We start from the raw sequence: 17686 nt of genomic DNA, 5'->3' as shown, positions 1-17686 counted from the left end.
ATCAGATACCTGAAATGTTAAATGCTACATTATGTACGCATTTATTTCAGGTAACTTATTTGCTAAAAAATGCTACTCATCAAACGCTTCCAAATAAATAAGCTACCTGAAACTTTTTGCAAAAAAGCTACTTTGATGAAAAAAGATACCTGATTTATACTGCCAAACAGAGTTTACATCTAATGTATGGTCTATAACAATTAGTCTTGTTGAAGACGGGTCGGAGCAAGTGACGGATAATGCCACTCACAAAACGAATAGGGGGGGGACAAGGTGGGGGCACCCCATGTGCTTCCCTCTCTTCTCTATTTGGGTCATTTGTAAGGAAAAATGGTATCCGTCACTCCAAAGTAACGGATACGTGCCGTCACAAATGAGATTTTGTGGGTCTATAAACTATTGTTAAAGAGGTCGGCGAGAATAAGTAAATAGTGGATATCAAGGAATTGAATGAGGCGAGTGAGATGAGTTGAGATGTTGCATGAAATTGGGAAAGCGACAAGTGGCAAAGTAAAGGATACGCTACGTGCAAGAAACTCCTCATAAAGAATCCATCAACTCTACAAACGAAAATAACTTTTTGATTTTTGATTTTGTTTTGTAATAAAAACTCCCCAATATATTCTTCCTTTGAAACCAAAATCAAATCTAAATGAACCGTATCTCATCCTCTATAAGTAGACTTAATAATAATAATCCCAAAATATCTCACCTTATTATCTCATTAATACTAATATTCATCTTATTCTCAAACCTTAATCGAGAAGCAATCGCAACTTCTGGGTATTGCACTCAATCATCATCATCATCATCATCAAACATGGCTACTCTCGGTGGAGTACGTGAATCTCAAGGCACTCCTAATGATCTTGAGATCGAGTCTCTTGCTCGCTTTGCCGTTAATCAACATAACACTAATCAGGCAGGTCCTTTCTTTTTCACATAAACTTCAGAAAGACGGTCTCTCAATAGTATTTGATCTCACATGATAATGATAAGTATTTGATTCATATTTTCCATGTTACATCTTAGATGGTCTCTCACGAGACTTACGGTTTCTTTTTAACCATTCTTTACTTATTTTATATTATTTTATTTTGTGTGAATTTAATGATTGTCGGTCACACTTAAACTAATCAACTACTCCCTCTTATTCGGTATTTTCTTCCCCTTTGATGTGGGCACAAAATTTTAGGAGATGATTAAAGAATGAATAAAAGAAGATGGTGGGGTTTGTGAATTGGAGAGAGGAATGAATAATTAGTAATTAAATAAGAAATTTTGAGTTAGGTTGGTTTTGGTGATAGGAGGGAGGGATGAATAAAATAAGAGTAAAAGTTGAGTGAGTTTTGGTAATAGGAGAGATGGATGAATAAAATAAGAGTAAAACTTTCTAAAATAAGAAAGGAAGAAAACCTGAATAATCTGTTTAAGGAAATAGGGGAGAAAATAGTGGATAGGAGGGTGTATAATTTTGTGCTTTTATGAATTTTACTCGTACTTCCTCCGTCTCGGTGAATAGTTTGATGGAGTTTGATTTTCACTTTTCAGTAATCACACAAACTCATACGTGTTCCAAGCCGTCCCTCACTAAGTTATCGGCAGATCACCCTTTTTTTTTGTTTTTGTTTTTATGTTTTTTTTGTAGTCAATCATTTTATACTCTTCCATCCCATTTTTATTGTTCCCTTAACTATTTTGGGATGATTTAAGAAAAGATTGAAATACCAATCTTACCCCTTGATTTAACACAAAAGGGAATGAAGACAATATCAATTGGGATTAAGATGATGGTAGCTAAATATTGGAGGTTTACAAGTTTTCCTTACTAGATTTAGAAAGCGGCCAGCAATTATGGGATAAATTTTTAGAGGGAAAGGGACAATAAAAATGGGATGGTGGGAGTATTATAGTTCCTCAGTAACTTAGCATCTCTCAATAGACCTACTATTCGATAATTGAACCAGAGATTTGCTCTTTTGCTTGGTTTTACAATTGCAATTGTAATTGCAATTGTAGCCCAAGTCTAGTGGTTAAAACTTTGGTGAAAGTTCCAGGAGAATCTTGTGGAGCATTCTTTGAGGGTGGCTGCGTTTATATAACTGACATTGTGTAAAACCATAACTGAGCTTATATATACTCCCTCCTATTCCGAATACGTGTCCCATTTGGACAATGACACGAAAATTAAGGAATATAGTTAAAATAATGAAAATTATTGTATAGGGGTAAGAATATGAGAGTTAAATAATGAAAAGTATTGAATATAATGGGTTATGGATGGTTGGGGTGGTAAATAAAGAAAAGAGCTAAGGGTAGGAAAGTAAAAAACCATGTCCAAATATGGCAAATGGGACAGTTATTTAGAATAGGAGGGAGTATTTTTTTTGAGTTACTATAATTTTTTATAATTTTTTAAGTTCAGTATTTTTATAATGGAGCTCGGATTTTTTCCAATAAAGCAAAACTCGTGATCTTGTAGGTCTATGCTCAAGTAAACACATTATAAAGCTCGGGTTCTATTCTATACAACCAGTACAACTAGTTATACTGTATAATCTACCTACTGCGCCTTGGCACCCATGTGTAATGTGTTGGGTGCTTCTAATTGAGTTTGGGTAACATAGTTTGTGATTGAAATTCATTTGCCTGTATTAAAAATTTTGGACAATTTTATACGCAGTACTTCTTTAGGAAGTTCAGAGTTCGCCGTGAGTTGTAACTGGGATTTCGTTCCAGTGACACTGACACCTAAATAGGAAGGTCAGTGAAATATCTGATGAAAATGAGACTGATTGTTTCGAATTGAAACAGAAAATATAATATAAGCCTAACCTGAAATCAAGCTGCGGAATCATGAATGTTTTTCTTTGTATTATATTTTGTGTTCGTCAAGTGCTTGGTAGCCTGAAATTTATGCAAGAGGGGCTCACACTATATTTTTTGTTTAAATGTAGAATGCAACCCTTGAGTTCGGAAGGGTCATCAAAGCAAAAGAGCAGACTGTTGCTGGCACGCTGCATCACTTAACCATTGAGGCTGTTGAAGCAAGTAAGAAGAAACTGTATGAAGCAAAAGTGTGGGTGAAGCCATGGCTGGACTTTAAGGAACTTCAGGAATTCAAACATGTTGGTGATTCTCCTTCATTCACTCCTTCCGACCTTGGTGCTTGTAGAGGTAATCATCAAACTTCTGTTTTAATTCTAAGCAGTCTTTAATGTTGTGAGAGGGCCACTATCCGTCTATAGCTATAGAGGGACGGATAGTGGCCGTCTATAATGAGACGGACTGGCTGGACAAAGATACTATTATAATTCATCTGTATTCTGCATTGCACTGAAGCTTAATTTTGTTATGACTTTAATAGTTTAACCATATGTTGCTCGGACTCGGGTAGACATGTCTGAACGTGTCCAAGTGTTGGATTCGCCTATTTTATGAAAAAAATTCATGTTTTTTTGTCTAAAATGAAGTGTCCAAGTGTACCACCCATGTCCGAGTGTCCAGTATCCGACACGGGTCCTCGAGGTCATATTGAAGAGTCCGAGCAACATAGGTTTAACTTTATACTGGCTATATAATCAGATAAGCTTACCTGTATACTTGCATATCTAAACTAATCTGTGATTCTGTTATCAGAAGGACATGCCCCAGGGTGGAAGGAAGTGCCGAATCATGACCCTGAAGTTCAGAATGCTGCAAATCATGCCCTGAAAACCATACAACAGCGGTCCAACTCTTTGTTTCCCTATGAACTACAGGAAGTTGTTCATGCTAAGGCTGAGGTTTGTCCATGTTCTAATGTATTTGTTTGGTGATTTCCTTGACCTAACGTGACTATTTCTTGATCGTTTTCATTTTTTTAAAAAAAGGTTTCCGTATTTTCTGAGCTGGAAACCAGTCTTCAATAAATTTAGAATGAATTCGGAGGATATGAAGCTTCATTTATTTTGTGGATGGATGGTGGTCATACATTCTAATTAAGCTGTTGTGTATGTTGGCAGGTTGCTGAGGACTCTGCAAAGTTCAACCTGCGTCTGAAGGTGAAGAGAGGAGAGAAGGATGAAGACTTCAATGTGGAGGTTCACAAGAACAGCGAGGGGGTCTACCGCCTCCATGAGTTTGGATCCATTCAGCCTGAGCATTAGAGTAACCTTTTACTGTTTTTAAGTACCTAATGCCGAGACTATGCTGACCTCAACTTGAGAACTATGACTTAACTTTAGTGATGGTTGCTCCAGTGTGGGCTGTGTGTGTATTATGGTTTTATTAATGTCGAAAAAGACCAAGAGACGGTTGACAGTTGTGCACTTGTGCTTTGTACATTGTTCCCTGCTGTTTTTCTCCTAATAATGAAGGACCTTAGGTTACTTGTGCTTTTAAAGGACCTCAGGTGGCATCCTTTGCCCCGTCTCATGTGCTTAAATTTGTCGTGGCCCTCAATAGCCGAGGTTTCCAGGGGTTTGACCCTCGGTTTTGACGCTTTCTGGATCAATTAATGATGTGTTGTAGTTGTAGCTCAGCTGATATGGGTCCTTGACTCCTTGTACTTGCCTAAGCGCAAGACATACGTGTCCGAATAAGAATGTACGTACTTGTTGAGCAGTTCATGCTTCAACGAAGACATACATGAAATGAGAGCTATATATAAAAAGCCATTAGAGATCAATACCAAAACCCCTTTATTTTTCTACATACACTCGACTCAAATCGGCGAAAAGAAACAGAGAGAATTGTCATTTTAATTAGAGTTTTGAGATAAGGAGTACCATTAAGGTTGTTTTTTTCGGAGCGAGCTATCATTGCTTTAGCAAGCGTATTCCAAACATCATTGGTTAAATCCGATAGCACATACAAGTGACCGGCTCAGACAATGTCGCACTCAAGTTGGATAAATCCGGAGGTAAGTCCATGCATACTTGCATGATCAATTCTCAACACAATTTTTATTAAGGACAAGTTATGAATAGTCTCTTCATATTTTAAAAACCATAAAATCTCATTATAGACGGTATATATCCGTCAATAACTAAAGACGGGTCAAATACAATACCACATTCCTAATAGGACAAGCAACAAGTGGGGTGTTGGGGCCTAAAAATGTCACCACTTTCAAGCTATTTGACGCGTCTTTAGCTGTAGACGGATATATCTGTCTATAGCAAGACTAGCTGTTTAAAAACAGACATGGAAGTCGTGTATGTCCTATTCGTCTTAACCCTGCCAATTCCATAACTCGGAGCCTATGAGGGATCGTAGCCTTTGTATTCTTGGTACATGGTACTACATGATCTCTCGAGACTCGATGCTCAATCTGTATATATATATTAAAAATAAAGTAGTGTAATTTTATGGTCGAACCCTTATCACAGGGTTACACTCTAGTAGAAATTGTCATTGAATCAGATTAACACAAAAAACGTCAACCATTTACAAAATCATTCAAAGTTACCGGAATTGCATGACAACCAATGACTCAGAAATCAACTTCCCAGACTCACAACCAATGAATGCATATGCTAGTCTCAGGAATGCAGACGATTGGGCTACTCAAGGTGGCCGAGTTAAGACAGACTAGTCACTTGCACCATTTGTAGCCAATTTCCAAACCTACAGTCCTAATTCTTGCTTCTGCCCTGACCAAAACTCGGTTTGGAAATGTTCTAGCTACAATTCCGCTAACTGCTGGACTGACTCGAGTAAATACTACCAGCTAACTCAAACTCAGTACTACCAGATGAAATGGATCAGAGACACCTACTTGAGATCTATGACTATTGCCCTGCCGCCAAGGCCGTTGGGAAATTCCCCAAGGAATGTTCTCTCCACCAAAACTAAAATGATACGGCATTAAACCAAGATCTTCGAGCTTGAATATTTCATGTGTCAAAATGGACGACCCAGATCTCAACTCCATTTCATACAACATCTACCGGTGCGCTAATCTTTGGGACTTACTTAAGTTTCAAGTGCTCCTCAGAACTATGACTTTTATGGCGTTGAAAAATTGGGGTGTATCGATGATGACGAACTATAGCAATAAGAACAATTGAATTAGCAAACAGAAAGAGTAGGCTTGCAATCCAGAGCTGCAAGAACACATTCCTTCCTTTGAATTCTAGCAGGTAGCCCCACATTAGCCAGTGAAGTTGAGTTCCCATCCAACCCAAAATACAGAAAAATCCTTCCCATTTCAGTTTCATCTTGCTCCATGGCAGTACCAAAGGTAGCAAGCAAAAGAACCACACGAAATATTGTGCTGTAATTACCTGCGTGGAAACAACAACAACATCAGAGCCTTAATCCCAAAATGATTTGGGGTCGGCTGACATGAATCATCCTTTCGAACCGTCCATGGGTGAACGCACGCCTCAAAATGCGAATAAAAAAGGGAAGATGAAAAACAAAAAGGAAGAACGAAAATGTAATGGAAAGTCAAGATAAACTTAGGGGTTTTAAAATCGAATTCCGTCTTTCTTTTATAAAAACTTAAAATTTAAATCGAGAGAAAAGATTAAAACGATTTTTAAAAACCGAAATAGAGTTAAGGCTCCGGAATGAACCAGGTAAAATCTATCAGAGCCTTAATTACCTGTGTGGAAACGAAAAAAATTAAATCCACAATGATATGTGGTGCATATAATTATATTGGGAAACACTAAACCTAACCAATGACCCAAATTGACCTAATCTGATCCGTAGCTAGCCTAAACTTTGTTAGACCGGATATTTAGCCATCAGAAATGTCCCAACCCGGAGCACCAGACAAAAATGACCAGATTTGAGATTGACCCAAAGTGACTAATTTGAAATTAATAAACATGACCCAAGTCAGACCAAATGACCCGACCTGTAAGTCTGCAACCACATGACCAGAAACCAATTGAGCCGAAATAGGCTATACCAAGAGTAACCAAGCTAAGATGCATAATATAGCCAAGATATTGAACCGGATGGCCTGTTTGCCAAGTCTACTTAGAATTACTAGTTGTAATTGCATGTCTTAGCTTCCAGGAAACATGATGCACAGCACAAACCTTGTTGAATGCTACAAATGCCACAGTCTGCACCAGAAAGCAGAAAGGGAGATCTAAGGCGAAGCTCTTTATCAAAACCAGCTGCAGTGTAAACTGTGGCAGGAAAGAGATGAGCTTTTCTGCAATTGACAAGTCTTGTTGGTAATGGAGGTAAATGTGGTAGAAATATATAGAGAAATTGTGCCTTGGATCAGCGCGAGTGAGATGGTATAGCAGTGCTTCATGCAAAAACTCCCACCCATACAAGTAATAAAAAACAGCAGTGCAAGTAAGGAAAATGGAACCCGAAATTAAAGCAAATAGGATTCTTGTGCGTGAGAAAAAGCTTCCCACTATAGTCCATAATGTCCTGAACTCTATTCCATCTGATATTTTTGTAGCATTTCCCGAATGAGAACTCCATTTCACAAGCTCAGGCTTCTGACCAGATTGGATATAACGTGGATCAACAACTAATATGATGGGAAGTGAATATATAATGGGATATATCCTGAAGTGGACAATAAGTCCATACCAGATAGCTGCTTGATACATTCGACCTGTAAAATGGAATACACAGAATTTAACGACGTAAAATGTTCAGAAAGCTTGCCTAAAATTGCCTCAAGTTTCAATTGTATGGCAATAATAGCAGTATAGCACCAACCAAGAAGAGAGTGTTTGAAAGAACATTTTAACCACATACGTCTAAGTTTTTTAACCCCTGAGGACATGAGGCTCAAAAAAACAAGTTCCTACAGGTCAAGGGAAGCATCAATCTGAGGCATGATGCTCTCATGGATGAGGACGCATGGTAAAGTTGACATAAATCAATGCGACGATATAGAAGACAAATGCCAAAGACAACAAAAGACAGCCCACAGTACAGACTACCCATTTTAAATACAGATAGAAAATGGCAAAGGTAGATTATACCCTTCATGATACAGGTTATGATCCACAAGATAGCTGCACAAACAATAGGTTCACAGTTCCCGCGGGTTCCAATGGTAAACGTAAATGGATTGAAGAGCCATGCCATTACAGAGTACAAGCACTTAGAATCCGGCACCCCACGGAGCTTCAAAATTGTGCGAATCAAGTAGCCAACCAGCAGATCTGCAAGGTAGACAGAGAGAAACTAAGTCTCTTTAAAATGAAGGCATGGACCTTACATTTTCCATAAAGCTGAAAGTATAAAACAAAATGAGAGTAGAGTAAATGACATTGACACTGAAGTCTCGCCTGAAAAAAATTGGCTGATTGATAAAAGTAGAGGAAGTAAAGGAGAGATGATGAAGTGAGATTGTATAAACCTGAAGCCGAGAAAAGATATTTCCCCCAAGAGGGATGGAAGATAACATTTGGTATGAGTAGGAAGGCAAGCAATGGAGAGTATCGATATGTGGTTCTCTTGAAGGGAGAGTCTCCCTTGGACACCAAAGCAGCAGCATCAGAGAAGACGAGATAATCAACATCAGTATATCTAACCTCCATATGAGAGTCTTGCCAGTCTCCATAAATGATCAAGGCCACACGTAAGGCTGTCGAAAATACTAGCACTCTGCGGAAAGTAATCATTATCGCTGCGATATAAATGGAAAGCTAGTCAATGGAAGTTGCCATACATCAGCAACAGTAGCATGTCTCTAAATACAGTGAATCATATCTGAAACCAACCCCCGCATAGAGAGAAAAAGCCGATTGCACTCCTATAGTCCTATATAGCAAAGGAAAATGAACTTGCCACGACATTCGTTTCAAAATAAACTATATCGAGTCTTTGCCTGCAAGGGTGGAGTCTAATGGTTAAAACTTCGGTGAAATTCACAGAGACCCAGGTTCAAGCCTCCCCAAGAGCAAATCTTGTGGAGCATTCTTGGCCCGAGTCCATGCCTTATAGACTTCGAGCCTGTCATCCTTGGGTGGCTTACGTGGTATACGTGGTTTGCGGCTACCACATATACCCGAGGGTTTACCCAGTGCGCACCAAAGTTAGCGGCTACGAGTTTCTTCGTAACAAAAAAAAAAAAGTCTCCTTACATTACTTGACTAATGTGCTTCCTCACGTTTATGGATTATTTTTCTAGATTAGGTTATATTGCATTACTTCAAATCTTGATTCCGCCATTGAACAAGCCACAGTAAAATCCCATTCTAAATTAAAATATCGAACATTATCGACTGTGATTTCTTAATCCCGTTTTGCATTTCCAAATAGAGCAATTCTAAATAGTATGGGGAAATCTTAATTAAAATGCAGACAACAAGAGATGAGCAATATGTAAAACATGAATCAAGAAACATATGTTGATTCTAAAATGATGGAATTATCCAAAGAATTAAAGAAAGTGAAGAGCTGACATTTCCAAATTGCAACGAAATATTCCCTCCGTCCCGGTCAATTATTGTCCTTTGTTTTTGTCACAAACACCAACGAAAGAGGAGGGGGTCAATTACTAAATTACAAGTGGATCAAAATGAGTGTGAATGATCAAATTGCTCATCAAGTTCATTCTTAAAATAGAAAGAACAACAATTAACTGAGACACCCTAAAATGGAATAGGACAACAAATGACCGGGACAGAGGGAGTAGTATGATTAGATCAAATATTGCAGTCAAGTGCGGAACTTACAGCGAAAAAAGTTAAGGCAGTGCAGTTGTTATTGTTGTTGTTGTTGATGCTGAATCTGGTAATAACCGATCTGATCTCAACAAGGAGTAGTCTGCACTGGAATTCAGAACGGATCAATCTTGTGAAAACCCGTGTAATTTGGTATGTATTTGACCCGTCTTAAGGTTTAAGACATACCTCCGTCTATATAACAATTTGTGTTACCTAAATACCCCTTCCTCCTGTTTTTAAAAAAACTAGTTTACTCTTTATAAATCATTATGTTTCGGCAACACATTGATTTGATAGCAAACTTACTGGAATCATGCATTGTTCATAAATCGCATAAACTTGGGAAGCTTCTTCATGGCCATATTATTCGTTCTTCCATACCATCAAATACTTACCTTTTTAACCGTTTCATTGATTTTTACTTTAAATGTAATGACCCCATTTCTGCACGCCGTGTGTTTGATGAAATGCCTCAAAGAAATATCTTTTCTTGGAACTCTATGCTTAGTGGGTTATGTATGGCTAACAAGTTGTTTGATGCGCACAAGTTGTTTGATGAAATGCCTGACCGAAATGTGATGTCCTGGAATAATATGATTAGCGCCTTTGTTAAGGTTGGTGATCACGGTAAGGCGTTGGATATGTATGTGATGATGGTTTCAGAAGGTTTCGTGCCTACCCGCTTTACGTTGGCTAGCGTTTTCCGTGCTTGTAGCGTGTTATTGGAGGTTGAGTTAGGGAGGTTGTGTCATGGTCTCGCGATTAAGGTTGGGGTTGACAAGAATATGTTTGTCGGGAATGCTTTGCTTACGTTGTACTGTAAATGTAGATGTGTAGGTGAGGGTATTCGTGCATTTAAAGAGTTGCCGGAGCCTAATGAGGTGTCTTTCACAGCATTGATGGGTGGGTTGGTGGAGGGTCGAAGAATTGAAGAGGCGTTGGGAGTGTTTAAGTTGATGCATAGGACTCGAGTTTGCATAGATTCGGTATCGTTGTCTAGCATTGTTAATACTTGTGCTAGAGGGGAGGATGATGGCTTGCCATATAAAGTACATGGCAGATTAGTGCATGGTCTTTCTGTCAAACTTGGATTTGGAAATGATTTTTATTTCGTTAACTCTTTGCTTGATATGTATACCAAGGCTGGCGACATGGATAGTGCTAATATTATATTTCAAAATCTATCCAAACCAAGTGTCGTTTCGTGGAATATTATGATAGCTGGATATGGCAGAATTAGCAAGTGTGACAAAGCCATGGAGACTATGGAGAAAATGATGTCATCTGGTTACCAGCCAGATGAGGTGACTTTAATCAATATGATGGCATCATGTGCCAAATCTGGTGATCTTAGACTTGGCCGTCGATTATTTGATACAATGGCTAACCCAACTATAAGCTCGTGGAATGCTATGATTTCCGGGTATTCACAGATTGAAAAAAATGAAGAGGCAATCATGCTTTTCAGGAAGATGCAGTTGCAAAATGTAAAGCCTGATAGTACCACACTGGCTATTGTGCTAACCTCGTGCATTGAGATGGGGTTTCTGGAAGGTGGAAATCAAGTCCATGCTGTCTCACTTAAGGCAACGGTTAATAATGATATCTATGTTGGCAGCAGTCTTATCACTTTGTATTCCAAGAGTGGGAAGATGGATATTGCAAAGTATATATTTGATCAACTGCCGTTAGTGGATATTGTTTGCTGGAATGCTATCCTGGCTGGATTTTCTGCTAATTCTAGAGAAAAGGAGGCATTTGATTTCTTTGATACGATGAGAAGACGAGATATACGCCCTACCCAATTCTCTTATGCCACTATGGTAAGTTGCTGTGCCAAACAGTCCTTTCCATCTCAAGGTAAACAACTCCACGCTCAAATAGTGAAGTTTGGATTCATAAATGATATATATGTAGGAAGTGCTCTGATTGATATGTACTGTAAATGTGGTAACGTATCGGGGGCTCAGGATGTATTTGATGCAATGCCTGTGAAAAATGTCGTCGTTTGGAATGAGATGATACATGGGTATGCACAAAATGGATATGGTAACGTGGCAGCGCGTCTGTACTCGTGTATGATTAGTGCAGGAGAAGAGCCAGATAATATAACTTTTGTAGTTATTTTAACAGCTTGTAGCCATTCCGGTTTAGTTGATGAAGGGATAAAAATCTTCGAGTCAATGCTTCCAAAGCACAAAATCAAGCCAAGTTTAGATCATTATACATGTATCATTGATGCTTTGGGTAGAGCTGGGAGATTACATGAAGCTGAAATGCTAATCATGAGATTGCCATGTAAGGATGATCCTGTTATCTGGGAGATTTTGCTGAGTTCGTGTAGAGTTTACAGCGACATTTTTGTGGCCAAACGAGCTGCAGAAAAACTCTTCTCCCTGAATCCAAGAAGTTGTACACCTTATGTGCTTTTGGGCAATATCTATTCTTCAGAGGGGAGGTGGGAAGAAGCGAGGGCTATTAGAGAGCTTATGGATACCAATGATTTAAATAAGGATGGAGGATATAGTTGGACGGATAACGTAGACAGGTTTAAAACTTGTGAAATTGGTTAATCTTTCTTGGCTCAACCATAATGTGATTGATATAGTCATATAAACGAGAGAGGTAGCACACAACAATTAACTTACTGGTAAAGTCATTGAGAGATGGTACTCATGACTCATGACCAGGGTTCTATGCCTATCAGCATACCTTTGTTAGCAAGGAAAAAAGAGAGTGTGGGTTGTGATCATGATCTCGATACGGAAGCTGTCAGCATAAAAACTGTCCTTGTGCTACCTTTACACCGGCAAAAAAATTGTTCTGTGATTGTGAAGCTGCAAAATTGTTGGAGTTGCTGTGATGATATTGTGCTATTTGTGAACTTGTGTTTCTCTGTGTCATGCTTTATGTTGGGCGTTTCACAATTTGCGGGAGCCTTTGAGGCATGGGGTAATGTTGTTGTTGGTCTCTGTGACAAGAAGGCTTAAAGGTAGCAGAAAACACCTGTTGGAGCTATGGCCAGCGGTGCAAGTGTAATCAAGAGTTACAATCATCTGCATAAAACAAGTATTTCTGAGGGACTGGAGTTTTTGTGGGATGAAGATATACTTAACAAGTTACAACCATATATAGATAGGGATTCATTGTTGAATACCTTTGATCAAGATTGAAGATCTTATGAAAATCAGCTTATGCCATCTGTTGATGTGGAATTAGTAAACAGGGATCGAAAATCCCTGTTTTGGATTAACAGGGCATCACTGTATGATAAACATGGAGGGAAGGGATTTGGAGGGATATTTTTCACTTTTGCTATCGAAACAGCCTGATCACAGAATTCAGCAATGTAGTATTAAAATACAGAGGTTGATGACAGAACTCAGGAAAATCCAGGGACATTGTGTTACTGGAATACTGGGTACTCCTGACTTTCATTCAAACTTTCCTTCCCATTTATTTTAAATACGTACTACTCCTAAAATGGTGGAGTAGTTAATTAATGCCCACTAACCTCCTGTAATTTTTAATCTGTTTTCTTGGCTCACTTATTTGTTTATTTGACTTACCTCATATTTTATGAATTTTCCTCTGATTAATCAAATAAACAATAGATCAAATTGCTGTCTATAAAGTGACACACATTAGCTCCAGAGCTTTCAGTCGTGCGTGAGTATGTATATATCATCCACTTCTTAACTTAATTTATTACTCCCTATTTTATAGTTAATTATACTATGTTTTTCTAATGTTTTTTTTAGTTTAATCTTTGTTTCCTGTGTCTATCATCAGCTGTCTTTTGAAATCGTCGTGGCTTTTCTTAATTTTTGGTTTAAATTTCGATTTTTATGACATTATCTGTATTTATTGAATTTTATTTCTTTTTCCCCCCCTCAAAATTTGGTCCCATATTCCCTGCCTTTTCCTGCTGTTGTGCAATGGAAATGGAAATAGGGGAAAAATACTTTTCTTTTGAGCTAGAAATGGAGAAAGTAAGCTTTCATTGCTCAGTACTCTGTTTTCTTTTTCACAAATACTCGTGTAAGGTGACTTTACACATGTATTTTGTAAAACTGATTCTTTGATAACTACTTTCACACTAACATGGGCATGTCTTTCTTATGACCTGTGTCAGTTTTACACAATGTTGTGTGAAACCGCACTACAAAAGACTAATTGATGATTTATTATAATAGCTTCAATTGACTTTCTCACAGGTGCAAAAGGTCAGATCACCAAGTTCTAAGAAACTGGCAACCTGTGGAAGCCAAACTAGTAGAGAACTAAAGTTGTCCTTGTTGCAAGATGTATTTAACATATACCATCATTTTTTTTTCTCATTAAGGTTGAAATCTTCTTTGGGTCACTGTATTTGTTGTAATTGAATTTGCAGGTTGGCAAGCTGAAGAAGAAGCTCAGAGATGAAGAAAACATTCACAGGGCTCTAAAACAAGCCTTTAACAGGCCTCTGGATATGCTGTCACACCTGCCTCCGTATCTACCTCCAAATGTTAGTTATACCAATCTTTGTTATCTTTGATGTCTACGTCAATGATTAATTGGTAAACAACAGTAGATATCCTTATACTACGTTATCCTAGTGCCTTAAGGGATTGTGCATATGACAGGTTAAGGGATTCAAATATCAATCATATCACTTTGAAATTTTGACAATTATATGAAACTCTAGTTTTCTTGTGATTGACAATTATATGAAGCTCCCTTTACTCCTCATAAAAAAAGTAGTCGTGTGCTCATGATTACTAGTGATTAGTACTTGGATCAGTATAATCGAAGCTCTAGCAACGTGATTCATACTTGCTAGAGTTAGTAAGTATTGCTGAAAGGGGTTCATTTGGTCTCAGGCACAGGAGCTTGTTGCCGAGATTGCTGTCCTAGAAGAAGAGGTTACTCGGCTTGAGGAGCAGGTTGTAATTCACAGGCAGAGTTTATACCAGGAAGCTGTCTTCATTTGCTCAAAGAGGAAATCAGATAATCCAATGGAGTACTTCGAGCAAATTATGACTCGAGCTTCTAGAGAAAGCCGATCTGATTTAGAGGAATCTCCAACATCAGTTGTTAGAACGGTATCGGTGGCATCTGACCAGTCTTCACAGTCATTGGGTAGACTTTCTGATCATCCCGAACAAAATCTCGGTGATTTACTTAATGAAAATCGAGCTACAAATGATATTACTTCCACTGACGATATTTTGGAAAGGTGTAAAAGTTCGGGGATTCAGTCACATGAAAGTTCCAGATCTTTGGTGAACTCTTCTAAAACTGAAAAAAGGAAAGAAAATGTGCAGTTTCCAGATAGGAAACTTTCCAGAGTAAAGACGCCTTTGCGAAAGTCGTCTTTCAAGCGTCAACCATCTGAGAAATCACTAATTTCTCCTCAAGAGCAGGTATATATCATAATCATCCCAAAAACTTATATGAGACGTTCTTATATGTGAGACAAACCCATCAATCCTATAATTAAATGAGGAATATACAAGGATTTGGGTTAGTTTTTCACACGTGAGATTGTCTCGTATAAAACTCACTGCTGCATCAGTGGTATTTATTTGACCTTGTTACAGTTCTGCTTAGACGTCATTCTGATTATTCCATCTTTCAGCCTGTAAACAAGGCATTAGGAGGAGACAGCGAACCAAACAAAGTCTCAGAGGATACACTGAAGTGTTTGTGTAGCATTTTTACAAGGATGAGCTATAAAGATGAGAAAACGACACAATCATCTTGTCCCTTACCCTTTGTTTCTGATCAAGATTTTGAAACCCAGGATCCTTACGGAACTGGTGCCGAATTCAAGGCGAGAGACATTGGTGTTTACAAGTTCCTCTGGATTGTGGATGCAAACTCAATTGATCTTAAGTGGAAGAAAAAAGCTTTGTTCTTGCTTCACAAACTAAAGTAAATTTCCCGTCCTTTCTTAGCAGTTGCTTAGTTTATTAACGTTTTTTTCAGGTAAAGGGAACCACAAGGGATAATTTAATGTTTGACGATTTCAAACCATGTTATAAGTACCATTCTTCAATGACTTTACCAGCTATGCTAGGTGACATGTGTTGTTTATATATACTACTTGTGTTTTGTGTTCACTTTACAAAAATGTGCTCAGGCTCCTCCTTGGAAAACTAGCCAAAGTCAACTTGGATGGTCTTAGCCACCAACATAAGCTTGCATTCTGGATAAACACCTACAACTCATGCATGATGAATGTGAGTAACCATTATTGAGTACAATTTTGAATTTTCAACTTCGCTTTGTATTTTCCCTAAATTATCCCGGTTTCAGGCTTTTCTGGAACATGGTATTCCTGACAGTCCTGAAAAGGTCGTCTTACTGATGCGAGAGGTATGATTTCTCTAATTTTGATTGAATTCATTGAGCTAGGATAAAATATTAGTCTGTATATGTAATGTTTTGTTCCTGGTCAAGCTCTGAGAATTATTATCGAATGATAAAATTCTTCTTTCGCAGGCAACAATAACTGTGGGAGGTCAGAAAATGACTGCAATCACAATAGAGCATTTTATTTTGAGATTGCCATTCTATGTCAAACAGGTAAGTTGGTAACTATTACCATCATTTTGTTTTCCTTAACCTGAGCACTTGTCATGTCATTGATCTTGCTACGCATGTATCTCGCCAACAGGGTGGCAAAAGAGCTGCTAAAGGGAATGACCTGAAGGCGAGCAACATGTTTGGTTTGGAGGGTGCAGAACCTTTGGTTACATTTGCATTGTCCTGTGGAAGCTGGTCATCTCCTGCTGTAAGTGCTTATCGCTTTAGACGTTATATTTTAATCCCGAGTTGTCTTGATGTCTTTTTACTGGTTCTTTCACTTGTAGTCGGACCACATCATTATCGTGGTCATGGGTTCAAGTTTTGAGTTGTGTATGAGAACGAAAAATGGGAGGGAGAATACGGTAATACCGATTAGTTTTCTTTGAGTACCCCAGTTGTCAGTTGGGGCAAACCACCTGTAAAGAATATGAACTCAATAGTGTATCTCCAGGTGAGGGTGTATACGGCATCTCAAATCGAAAGCGAGTTGGAGGCAGCAAAGAAAGAATATATACAGGCAGTAGTAGGCATAACAAAGGATAACAAGTTTACAATACCGAAACTGTTGGATTGGTATCAACTAGAGTTTGCAAAGGATTTAAGCTCATTGCTAGAGTGGGTATGTCTTCAGTTACCTGATAAGCTCAAGAAAGAAGCTCTTTGCTTTCTTGAAACAACTAAAGATGTGCCTTTTTCAGAATTACTAGATGTGGTACCATATGATTTCAGTTTCAGATACCTTATTCATGCCTAACTGCATAAACCTTCTTTTTCGCCTTTTTTTTTGCCTTTAATTTTAACCCCTCGAGTAAATATGCGATATTTTTTATTCTTTCTTTTGTAACAAAATAGATAGGTGGCTTTTGTTTTGTGGTTGAATAGCTCTATAATCAGTAAGGTGGTAAATGAATCCTCCGTAATGATTTATTGATTCAATTTTTAATGTAATTACACTATTCTCTGTTTCCCTTTTTCTCCCAAGTGAATTTGTTCCATCTTTTTGGACATTCATTTTTTGTTTTTGCAATTGTGATTATTAACCATATTTCGTTGGTATTATCTATTAAGCTTTGCTTAAAATTAACGTAATTATTAAGAGGTAATAGAGAAAAATATACAAAAGAATGCAGGAGTCGTTATGGCGGTAGCTGATGGACAGAGAAGGGGGGTGAATATGCAACAAAGATTTGCATCATTTAGGGGCAATGGTTACTCATTCCCCCAAAATAATGGACAAAATATGGAGTAGTCGTAATTTTATTTTCATCTTTACCAACCCCATCTAATTACGCTTAATCCAAGCGAGCTTTGAGATGAAATCAACTTTTCTGTAGATATCTTATGTGAACTACTACACTTCTACTATAAAGTACTGGTGCAGCAATTTTCATCGTAGCAGGAGGTTGGTGCCAGTGTGGTACGCTGCCCTAGGAAGATATCAGTTCAGAAACACAGGACACAGGTAG

At 38.1% G+C, this 17686-nt stretch overlaps 4 protein-coding genes across 4 annotated transcripts; 3 read left to right on the top strand and 1 right to left on the bottom strand.

Annotated features, from left to right (window-relative positions):
* Positions 1-422: 422 nt before the first annotated feature.
* LOC141598723 (cysteine proteinase inhibitor 6-like) lies at positions 423-4384 on the top strand. Its single transcript, XM_074418470.1, has 4 exons — positions 423-922; positions 2958-3177; positions 3640-3785; positions 4005-4384. Exons 1-4 carry the CDS (start codon positions 653-655, stop codon positions 4146-4148), a joined length of 780 nt encoding a protein of 259 aa, XP_074274571.1. The 5' UTR covers positions 423-652; the 3' UTR covers positions 4149-4384.
* Positions 4385-5380: 996 nt separating this feature from the next.
* On the bottom strand, positions 5381-9743 carry LOC141598713 (GPI mannosyltransferase 1). The gene is made up of 5 exons (XM_074418460.1): positions 9654-9743; positions 8333-8602; positions 7953-8135; positions 7038-7576; positions 5381-6269 (listed from the first exon to the last, which is right to left on the bottom strand). The coding sequence occupies exons 2-5, from the start codon at positions 8595-8597 to the stop codon at positions 5955-5957; spliced, it is 1302 nt and encodes a 433-aa protein (XP_074274561.1). The 5' UTR covers positions 8598-8602; positions 9654-9743; the 3' UTR covers positions 5381-5954.
* On the top strand, positions 9744-13257 carry LOC141598696 (pentatricopeptide repeat-containing protein At4g20770). The gene has a single exon (XM_074418434.1). The coding sequence runs from the start codon at positions 9914-9916 to the stop codon at positions 12215-12217; it is 2304 nt and encodes a 767-aa protein (XP_074274535.1). The 5' UTR covers positions 9744-9913; the 3' UTR covers positions 12218-13257.
* Positions 12971-17195, top strand: LOC141598706 (uncharacterized). The gene is made up of 10 exons (XM_074418446.1): positions 12971-13065; positions 13862-13951; positions 14038-14154; positions 14510-15052; positions 15268-15563; positions 15772-15871; positions 15948-16007; positions 16134-16217; positions 16309-16425; positions 16672-17195. The coding sequence occupies exons 3-10, from the start codon at positions 14119-14121 to the stop codon at positions 16972-16974; spliced, it is 1539 nt and encodes a 512-aa protein (XP_074274547.1). The 5' UTR covers positions 12971-13065; positions 13862-13951; positions 14038-14118; the 3' UTR covers positions 16975-17195.
* Positions 17196-17686: the final 491 nt, after the last annotated feature.

The sequence above is a fragment of the Silene latifolia genome, chromosome 1 (assembly GCF_048544455.1).
Source record: "Silene latifolia isolate original U9 population chromosome 1, ASM4854445v1, whole genome shotgun sequence".
Lineage (NCBI taxonomy): Eukaryota > Viridiplantae > Streptophyta > Magnoliopsida > Caryophyllales > Caryophyllaceae > Silene > Silene latifolia.
This window is presented reverse-complemented; position numbering and strand designations above follow the sequence as displayed.